Source organism: Penaeus monodon, chromosome 40, assembly GCF_015228065.2.
Source record: "Penaeus monodon isolate SGIC_2016 chromosome 40, NSTDA_Pmon_1, whole genome shotgun sequence".
In the NCBI taxonomy this organism is placed as follows: domain Eukaryota; kingdom Metazoa; phylum Arthropoda; class Malacostraca; order Decapoda; family Penaeidae; genus Penaeus; species Penaeus monodon.
Window position 1 is genome coordinate 15,758,252 of NC_051425.1, and position 11,050 is coordinate 15,769,301.

At 37.2% G+C, this 11,050-nt stretch overlaps 1 protein-coding gene across 1 annotated transcript in view; it reads left to right on the forward strand.

Moving 5' to 3' along the window:
• LOC119597941 (proline-rich extensin-like protein EPR1) overlaps positions 1-8,914 on the forward strand; it is a 10,420-nt gene extending 1,506 nt beyond the window's left edge. The window contains exon 2 of the mRNA XM_037947610.1: positions 5,655-8,914. Within this exon, the coding sequence (XP_037803538.1) occupies positions 5,655-7,840 (2,186 nt within the window). The 3' untranslated portion in view covers positions 7,841-8,914. The remainder of the gene's footprint in view (positions 1-5,654) is intronic.
• Positions 8,915-11,050: the final 2,136 nt, after the last annotated feature.

Here is an 11,050-nt window from a genome sequence, read left to right on the forward strand (position 1 = left end):
ATGAAGTCTGCACCATAACCCTGATAAAATGGCCATTCTCAGTATATTATGGCTTCTAAATAGCATTAGGAAGCAGATGATGGTAATTGTTACCATGAGCAATGCACACTCCAGAGACTAAGTCCCAAAACCAAATGTTTTATATATTTCCTCTACCCAATGATCTTGGGGAACCATGGGCTGAAAGGGGGCAGGGGAGATAATGGATGGCACTGGATGTCAATAGGAACCTGGAGAAATCAAAGAAACTGATTTACGAAATGTAAAAAACTCAAAGTTTCAAAAAGACAAGCCAAACTTTGTGACCTGAAAATAATAGAAAGGGCTTTCTCAAAGATACGAGCCAAACTTTGTCTGGCGTACCCAAAATAGAATAGTTCCCAAGTAAATAAGTGCAAAACAATATGGACAAATTTTTTCAGAAAAGTCAAGCCAAGTTTCGAATAATACAATTATATTAAAAAAGATGTTTAGTCATGCCTAAGTTATGTCCTGGTATCATACAACCCAAACTTAACCTAACCCACCTATTTATTTCCTAGATGGGGGGAGGGGGGGGCAAATCCATCCCCCTGTACCCCCCTTTTCATAGCCATTTATGCCAAGTGACACCAGAAATTTGTTATAGAAAATACTTGTTACACATGCACATATAGTCTTGTATGAAAATTGAAAGTCTCTTAGTGCAGATTTGTAAGAAAAGCTCTCTTGTTTGTTTGCACGACCAGCACAAATCAAGCAAGAGGTAAGCCTGCCCACTGTAATATAGCCAAAATTGCCCATACATATCATACCTATCATATCATATCATTTATCGGTAACACTAATGATCTATGATGATAAAAGCGACAATACTGACAAAATAATATTTGAATATAAAATCGAACGTACTTGATGTCATACTGACCACAGATATAGAAATGGACACTGCTATCTTAAAGAGCATAAAAAATAAAGTAAGAAGCAATAAAGGTACATCTGCAATGGATTCATATTATGAAAATAGCCTTTGCATGTCAGCACTTAGAGACAAAGTCCACAACACCATCACACAGCCAGAGTTCTTAATATCATGTTTTTCTTAGCTCCATTATATTTATTTTCTAAATAATGTTCTCTATAATTATCACGTTTTCTGCTGACCATATGGGTTGCATTTTCTGTTGACAAACCAGAAATCATTTTTCATTAGTTATTTTTTTTTATCATTATTTTTTCATATTCCTCATAACCTTTCCTCTCATTTTTGGATGCTAGTACATTTGTTTGGTTGCTTTCTCATATCTATATGCTTTTTATTTGTATTTCCTTATCATTTCTATTATTTCCGCACCTTTGTTGGTGCAGAAATTTGTCACTTGGAGACTAATTTCCCTTCTTCACTTACACCTCAGAAGATAGCACTCAGGAAAGTAGTACATATGCTACTGTCTATTGTGCAGGTGTAATGAACTAGTTAAATGTTTTGTTAGGGGTGTGAGTTATCACTCAGAACAGTACAGAGATAAGATTGAAACACTGAATTTGCACAGGACCATTCATTTTATAAAACATTAAAGTGCTTCAACTGCAAGCAACAGTGTAAATTTGATATTAAACATGTCTAAACCATCTTCTTTTCTGTGGCAGTAGCTCTACACTTCCTCTGTATTTCTTTATTTTTATTTTTGGTTATAGTGTAATGAGTGACCACACTGGTAAGGAAAACACAGCAATTGGAAGGGGGTCCAAGGGCATAGCCCCCTGGTTAGGAAGGTTTTTGTTTTTTTATGGCCGCCAGCTAGGGAAATACTGCTATCAGGAGGCGGGTCCAGTAGTAGAGCCCCTAATAAGGAAGAAGTCCAGGGGTTGAGCCAGTAATAGGGAAACCCTTTGATCAGGAGGGGGTTCAGGAGTGTAGCCCTTGGGTTAGGAAAGTTTTGGTTCATACAGTGATCTTTGTAGTAGTTTATTTGTTTAGGCTTGGTCGAATCTTCCATTGCCAAATTCTTTATTAACCCTTTCCCGACGGGTGGCATGTACGTACATGCCTTGGCATGCCTGGACTATCTGCCGGTGGCATGTACGTACATTGCCATGGTGTACGTATGGCCATGCCATGAGTTTATTTTTGTTACAATTACGGCAATTTTTTTTTTTTTTTTTTTTTTTTTTTTTTTTTTTTTTTTTTTTTTTGCCACTGAAAATGTGATTAAGTAGTTTTTAACACTTTCTCATTTTTCCTATACTATGCATTTCATAAAGGTTTCTCAGGCTTCCGTGGTTAGCGTTAAAAAAATTACGTCGGTAATCGACTGCATTGGACAGAGATATTATATAGATGATGTAAAACCACGTGAAAATACCGATATTATTAAAAAAAAAAAAAAAATTTAAAAGAACATGAAATATATCTATATGGAAGTGATAATATAAACCTGTTGAAACTAAAGTTATCTTATAAAATAACTTAAAAAAAAAAATGCAAAAAAAAATACAAGAAAACCTACGGTTCCAACGCCATGATACCACACACTGCTTATCTTATTCAGACTATAGAGCAAATAATGATCAACTATGGAGTCTATATAACAACAAAAATATCCTACATTCTTGATTTATCAGGAAATATGGCAAATAGAGACCTTAGAAAATAATAATACTGAAAATACAACATAGGCTCTTAGTATTACTAAGAAAAGGCAAGGGATGCTGGTATTGGGCATGAGCAGTTGCACATGCTAGGGTGACAATATAAGCCCCCAGCAGTGGGGCCCAGGCTACTATGAATACTACCCGTCAGGGAAAGGGTTAAATGAAATGTGACTTTTGGCCCAGGTTTTTTATTTTTTCACCTTCTTTTACTTTTTAAATTACATTCAAATAACCATAAAAGGGGTTTTTCTTCCCACTCCCTTCCAACAGATCCCATTCCCCCTTGCTTCATCTGCATCATCCCCCCTTCCTTCCCCATTATCCCTTCCTCTTCCACTTGGATACACATGTGACCCTTTGTCACAAAAACCACCTTCCCTGGATTCTCTCCTTCCTGACTCTTTTCCTGAAACTGGGATCTAATAGCCCTTAAACCCTTCCTTTGTTCATTTTGGTAATCCCTATCCTACCCTGTGGAATCCTTGCAGAATCCCACACTACTCTTTCTTGACAACTTTGATCTAATCACTCTTGTTATTTGCTACCGTAGCCCAGTTACTCACCCTCTCAATCCCTTTCAACACCATACTAACCTGAACTTCTATTTGACTTTTGACATGTAGCACATTTAATCAACTAATCCCCCTCTTTACCTTTTTCACTTCTATCTTTCTATAGTGCTTTATGACCTTTGATGTCAAGCATATTTATTTTGCTTAACAACCGTTAACCAATAGTGTGTTTAGGAGGTTATCTTCAACATGTATACATACAGTGTAATTGAATTTTCACATGCATAGCACACCTTCCTCAGATTAAGTATTCATCTAGTCATCAAGCAAACAAGGATGGAGACTTGCCTAGAAATCTGGGTATTCTGGGTGGAAAGAAGGAATAAGAGGCAAAATTATATAAACTTATAAATAACAGCTGATTAACCCCCCAGATGATTGGAAAGCATAGAGCTCTGTGTACACACAAAATTGGGAAAAAACAAGAAATGAAATATGGAAATAAAGCAAATTCTGATATTCTTTGCCTTGTGTATTGGTCAGTGCAGCATAATGTAAACATACAAATGAAAAAAAGTGAAATGCTAAAACTGTCTCACCAAACTAACATAGTTAAGGTTTGTTTGCCTTTTACTGCAAGGTAAAGGCAAAGAGTCCACAACATTGCAGGACTTATCTATGTGAGGATAGAGTCACAAACTTTGACAGGTGATAATGCTGTACTTTTATTTTCATCAGATGATTTCCTTTACTTCATAGTGGTGTTTATGTGCTGTTTGTCCACAATACCTTGATTTTCCTCAGTTTTCACATAGTTGCACTTTAACCATTCACTTTTTTTTCATCGTCTGTAAATGGCCTTACTCTACACATTTTAAAAATAATTGTGGGCCTACCTTTTATTTCTGCAGATTGTTTTTATACCTAATAGTTTTTATTTATCCTTCAGTGCTATAACCTGAGCTTTCTTGTTTTGTTTCCCACTCCTATTTCGAATATAATGCACATAGAAAAAAAAAGTGCAAATACTTAAAAGGGAAAGTGGGGGAATTAAAAATGTGAGCAAATTTTTATTTATTTATTTTTTTTATTTTTTATTTTTTTTTTTTTTTTTTTTTTTTTTTTTTTAATTCCATGGAAAGAAATGGGGGGGGGGGAAATTGTTAGCCTGACCCCTGGCTAGTAGTGATGAAGAGAAATGGCCTTATTTCACATGAAATCACTTGTGCTGCAGCCAAGAGCATAGAGAGTGGTGTAATTTTATGTCTCCTGTGCTCCCAAGTTATTCCACAAGCAGACGTTCATGCATCAGGACACATTGTTCAGTATAGCTCCCATCACTATCAAATTAAGGCAACATTGATCACATGGTTTGATATTTTGCATAATCCAGTCGTTGCTATACTTTATAACCTTATCAAGTGCTGCAAAAAGATATTACATTAGGTGATTAGTTGCTTGATTTTCTTGCATTGGCCAACAGCATTCGACATAGCAGCTGCAGTTGTTTTTGTATTCGGCCAAATGAGCATAACTCCACGTAAATGAATAAGCTGTTATGGTTTAACCTCTATTTTCTGCAGATTAATTTTTTAGTCTGAAAGCTTTGTTTCAAGCATTCTCTTCTAACCTGAATTTTGTTTTTCTTTATCTTTGTGTCCAAATGGGGAGGATAGGCTGATTCTAGACAAACAGAAAAATATGATTCTTGTATTTTTTTCTTTTCTTTTCTTTTCTTCCTTTTTTGTTTGTTTGTTTATTTCTGTTCTTACTTTTTATTTAACTTCATTAAGAAACACATTTCCCACAATTTTATTCAGTTTTTAAATTTGGTTTGCTTTTTTTTTATCCAGAACCTAAGTATACCAAGTCTATTTACTGCTGACATGGATTTGGTCTGAATATGTTTTGGAGATTCAAGTTGATCTTCATGTAAACAGTGTAGTTACATTCAGCTCTTTACAAACTATAATCTTGTGCCATTTAGAATTATCTTTAATAAAACATGGTGTATTTTGACTTCTGTGTTGCATTCCTTGTTTTCCTCCTCCTCTTTTTCTTTCTCTTTCTCTTTTTCCTTTATTTCCACCTACTCCCATCTCTTTCCCCCTTCTTCTCTTCCTCCTTTTCCTCCTCCTCCTCTCCTTTCTCTTCTTTCTCTTTCTCAGGTATCCTCTTCTCTTCAAAATAGAAACATACATATCCACTCACAAATCATGGTTCTGCAACATACATATCATAAACAGAAAGTGCAGCATGAGAAATGACTACACACTAGTATCCTGCTGTGATGACTCTTCCCACCCCCCATCTTTTTCTCTTTCTGTTGCTCTCTCTCTCTCTCCCTCTCCCTCTCTTTTTTTCTTCCTATCTCCCTCTCTTTCTTCCTTTCTGTAATTTTCACTCTCTTTCTCTTTCTTTTTCTCTTTCTCTCTCTTATATATCTATCATGAGTTACAGGACTCAAAAGATTAATTTGTTTTTCTTTTTTTTCTTCTTCTTTTTCAGACACCTTGAAGGTGCTACCACACTTTTCTGCAAATTTGCCTTCCACTGCTCCCACAGCAGATGGTTTGTGCATGGGATTCTGTGAGCTTCTGAATGAGCAAGGACACCTGGGTAATTCTGGATTCATGAATGACATGAACAGAAGTCCAACACCCTTGGGCACTGGCAGACCTCCTCATGATGTCTTCGAGTTTAAGCACCGTCTGGCAAGACCACCATTCCGCCCACCGATGGGGATGGAAATGGGGATGATGCCCGGCCACCAAGCACCTGTCATGATGGTGCCAGGGCAGCCGGGACCTCCCTTTCCAGGATCACCCATCTTCCGGCCCCCCATGGCTGAAGGGCACCCCATACCCCCCCTGCCTCCTCCTCCTGTACCTACTCACATGGTTCCCCCACACATGCCACCCCCTCATGGTCCACATCTACATTCACCTCATCCATCACATCCACATGCCCTAGCCCCATCTCACCCCATTCCACCACCACATCCACCACCCCCATCTCATCCTCCACACCCGTCGTTACCTCTTCACCCGCAACCTCCACACATGCCAAATACACTCATACCACCAGGCACTCAGTTCCCACACATGCCTCCAGGTGAAGCAAAACCGCCTCCACCCCTACCCCCCGATCCACAGGCTCCACCGCCTGAACTGAGTGTGCTTCCCCCTCTTCCGTCTAGTAAGTTAGCAGTCCAACCTCCACTTCCTCCTCTTCCACCTCTTCCACCTCCAGTAGATATATCGAAGCCCCCTCCTCCCAAAGAACCCCCACCCCCAAGCCCTGTTAAGAAGCCTCCTTTGCCCTCCTCTTCACCTCCACCACCCAAGTTGCCACAACCCTCTGCAAGTATCGCTACAAGTTCCACCGCCCATAAACAACAGAAACAACTAGAAGAAAAGAAAAACGTTGCCAAAGTTCCTGCTGGCAAACCAATCCCAAGTATTGTGTCTTCCCAGCCCTCAGGGAAGCCAGCTCACCAACAGTCCACCAATGGTACCACGAACTCCCGGAATAATTTATCCCGCAGAAACCACACTCCCACCCCTCCACCACCCCCTCTTCTGCACTCAAATACTCTACAGTCAGCCTTCTCATATGTGCCAAATGAAGGTACCCAAGGTGCTGTTATGGAGGAGGAGCCTTATGACCCTGAGGAAGCCATGTTCTCTCCTTCTTCAAGCACTGAATCTTCTCCAGTTGAGGAGAGTCAGGAAGATTCCCTGATAAACAAGTATGTGAGAAACCCCAAAGCTGGAACTTCGATGGAGAACTTCACCAGTTCCCTAAAAACACCTGAAAGAGTAAAGTCAGACACCAAGAAGAAGAGGGTGTCTTTCTCAAATGAAGTCTCCTTCTCAGGTGAGAGCAAGACTCCTCAAGAATCTCCAGCAAGACCAAATCTAGACACGAGACTCAAAATCATGTTTGGCACAGGACCCTCTGTCAGCGATCCTTCACCTCCCAAAGTAAAGAAGCCACTAAGTAAACTACCTCTATCTTTAGACAAGCAGGACAAGATGGAGAAAATGGATGACATAGATCAGCCACTGTCTCCAACACCTTCCCCCTTTATTTCTAGACACATGTACCTCTACTGGCACAGGGAGACTGTGAAATTAAGAAGAGCATCCAAGCTCTCAAACATGGACTTTGTAGATTCAAATGCAAAGGCACAACTAAATATTGATGGTAATGCAGGAAAGGCTAGTGTAAAAACTCCGGTGAATGGCCAGGTACTAACCCCAGGTATTTCTCCTTTAGTGGGGATACCTCCCCTCCCCAAAAATCTCCCTACTGTACCCCCTCCAAATTACAAAAAGCCTCTTTCTGAACATGTTACATTCAAGGATAATAGTTTGAAAGCCGAATCCAGCCTGAAAAATGTAGGACGCGCCCATCCCTATAAAAGCAGCCATAATAAAAGGAGTAATACCATAAAGACAAGCTCTTTGGATGCTGAATTTGAGCTAGCATGTGAAAGCTTCCCCTTAGATATTTTGAATGAAAAGGTGGACAGTTCAGAATTTAACAATAAAGATGTTAGTTATCCAAAAGACAAAACAGTGAACCTTGTCATGAAAAGGGTGCTTGAAGACCTTCGGAAAGCCATCCGATATGAACTAACAAAAGAAATCTTAGATAAAAAGTTAAAGAAGTGCCTTAAAACTAAGTAATGGTTGTTAGTTATCTCTACAGACTTTCTTACCAGTACAAACCTCAACAAAAACTAAAAAAAAAAAATTGCTTCACATTTTTTTGAAAATAGGTTTGAAGTGATGGCCCATAAAAATATTGCTCACAGTTCATAATGAAATAGAAAGTGGTTTTGCAAGTGTTCATATGCCAGGAGGTATGTGTCTTTAGAAAATCAGACCGTGTAGTTCTTTTTCTTCTTTTTCTTCTTTTTTTCAGATATTAGAATTCACTATTTTTTAAACAACATTTGGGAGATCCTTCAGTATATATTTCAGGCTTGTTATGTCATTGTTGATGCAAGCTTTGTCTTGGTATAACAGAAATGGTTTCCCGGTAAAGAATGGACTAGAAGGATTGTTTGTCTTTTTTTTATATTATGACTATTGTCAGTATTTTTTTATTTAGATAATTTTTTTTTCTATCTTTCTTTTTTTTTTTCTTTCATTCTTTCTTTCTTTCTTTTTCACCTGATGTATATTTATACGTTGTACTGTGATGAATCTGTTGTCAGTCAGTATTACTTGAGTTACTATTTCATGTACTATGAATATTATAAAAGGACTTTTTACACCCCCATCCCCTCCCCCCCAAAAAAGGATACAATTTATTTCATTAAAAAAAATATATAGATATGTAACAACAAATATGTGGATGCAATATTTTGATCCTTATTTTGGTTTGTCTGAGATTTTACATAATATTTTTGAATAATATTTTGATAATACAAAAATAGATGCATAACTTCACTATATTTATCTTTTGACTACTTTATTCAGTAACTTGTTTATTCAGGAAAAACAAAATATGAAATGGTGTCTGTCTTATATTGTGTCACCTGTTTGTGGATATGTAGCCTGTACATTGTGTTTTAATTCAAGATCTAGCTAAATGATGTATAATGTATCCTGATATTATCTAATCTTTACAGCTCTTCCTCCTCTTCGTCTTCCTATCCTCCTCCTCCCACTTCCTCTACACCTTCCTCCTCCTGACACATCCTCTTCTCCTTCCTCCTCCTCTTCCTCCTTACTACTACTCATCCTCATCCTCATCCTCATCCTCATCCTCATCCTCATCCTCCCTACTCCCCCTCATCCTCTTTACCCTGCCTCCTCTTCATCTTACTCCTACTCTTCCTGTTCTTCCTACTACTCTTCCTCCTCTTCTCCTCCTCCTCCTCCTCCTCCTCTGTTTTGGTTTGGTTAAATATTGAAGTTTTCCTTTTATTTTACTTTACTTTGCTTTCAAATAGGAGTGGAAAAAAATGTTTACAATCTGTAATGCTTCAAAGTGATGGTTGTATAATTATCAACAATTAGATATGCATATGTTTATGAATTTATTCAGAATTTTATTTTTATTCCTCTTTTCTGATTACTGGTTTTATATTTGCGTGTTGTTGATTTTTATTCTTTTGTCATGATTATAAAATATGTGCAGAAAAGAGAAAGAAATCTCATATTTTACTTGATGTGGTTTTGAAGTACTTTATCATGTTAGCATATTAAGAAGATAACCATATTTTGTTATTTATAAAATGAAAATTGGCAATAGGATGACTTAACTTTTATCTCTTAGTCTTTCAAAAGCAGTGAAATAAGGAAAAGTTTTTGTGAGACCTTTTCAGACTTTGTACAATATATATATCACGCAGTGTATTTATAAGGAGTGCCCCACCTCCCAATATTCCCTTTGCTCCTAGCAGACCTCCTCCCACATACTTATTTTTTGACTAACAATCTGAAATGAATATTTTTACATAAAATTACAAGATGTATGGAGTTGTTTTCATTATCGTCACTTTTCTCTCTTTTTATGACAAGGTATTTATAATGCTAATATGTCACTACCCCTTTATGGGGCTGACGTCAGCTGAGGGTCTCTCTTTGGAGGGCTTAAAGCCTCGGAAGTTTGTGCGACATGCACTGAAGTGTTGGTATTGCGTGTTGCATCTTAACTCTGACAAGGTGTAGTATATATATACTACACCTTGTAGTATATATATACTGGTCTTCCCTATGTAGATAATTATTGTACAATAGAATTATTACTATGAAGTACATGTTAGTAAGTATTTTGAGGTGTTTTATAATCCTAATTTTCTTCATGCTGTCTTGTTTGCCATTATAGCAAGACTTCAGCTAAAAGCAAGGAGCAATTTATTTCTCTTTTTCAAAATAATAAAAGGTTAAACTTATAATAAAAGGTTAAAATGAAAGTTAAAAGATGTAAAATGAAAGACCACAGAAGTAACATTAGTACCTAAAGTAACCAAAGCATAGATATTTATACGTTTGTGTATTTTTTTTTTTTTTCTTTCTTTCTTTCGTCATATGGAAATGGAGAAAACTTTGATGAGTATGCAACTTATGAAGATATTTTTATTGTGGTATAATTTTTAATAAAGTTTGATATTACAGGTGCCACCAAGTTCACATTATGTAGAGGTGTCTTTTAATGTAAAAAATAATAATTAGTAATTGGTGAGTATTTGAATACCATATGTATTAAGAATGAATTCATTACATTGGAGTGAAGCTTCATAATATTGCTCCTACATAATACATAATGCAGAAGATAGATTGAGAAAGTTGGTTGCATTTTACCTCGAGTCACAGTTACTTTAGACTTCACTAGGGATGCTGAAACGGGAACACAGTCTAACTTGAAAAAATGCAGATCAAAAGATATCACTTACAGGTCAATCAGTCCTGCTAGTGAACACACTGAACCAATTGTCTTGCACTGCCTGTGGGAGAGTGAAATACGTAAAGTTTCACAATCCGTTTCCCTTCGTAGGTATTACTCCATGACATGTGAGAGTTGCTAGGAGCTCTCTCTGACAGATGTAAGTACTTTTATATCCGTCTTCTACCTGTTTTTATATCCATTTATATATGTATCTATATATTTACACACACGTACACATATTCATACACATTCATTAGGTCAATCAGTCCTGCTAGTGAACACACTGAACCAATTGTCTGGCACTGCCTGTGGGAGACTGAAATATGTAAAGTTGCACAGTCCGTTTCCCTTCGTAGGTATTACTCCATGACATGTGAGAGTTGCTAGGAGCTCTCTCTGACAGATGTAAGTATTTTTATATCCGTCTTCTACCTGTTTTTATATCCATTTATATATGTATCTCTATATTTACACACCCATACACGTATTCATACACA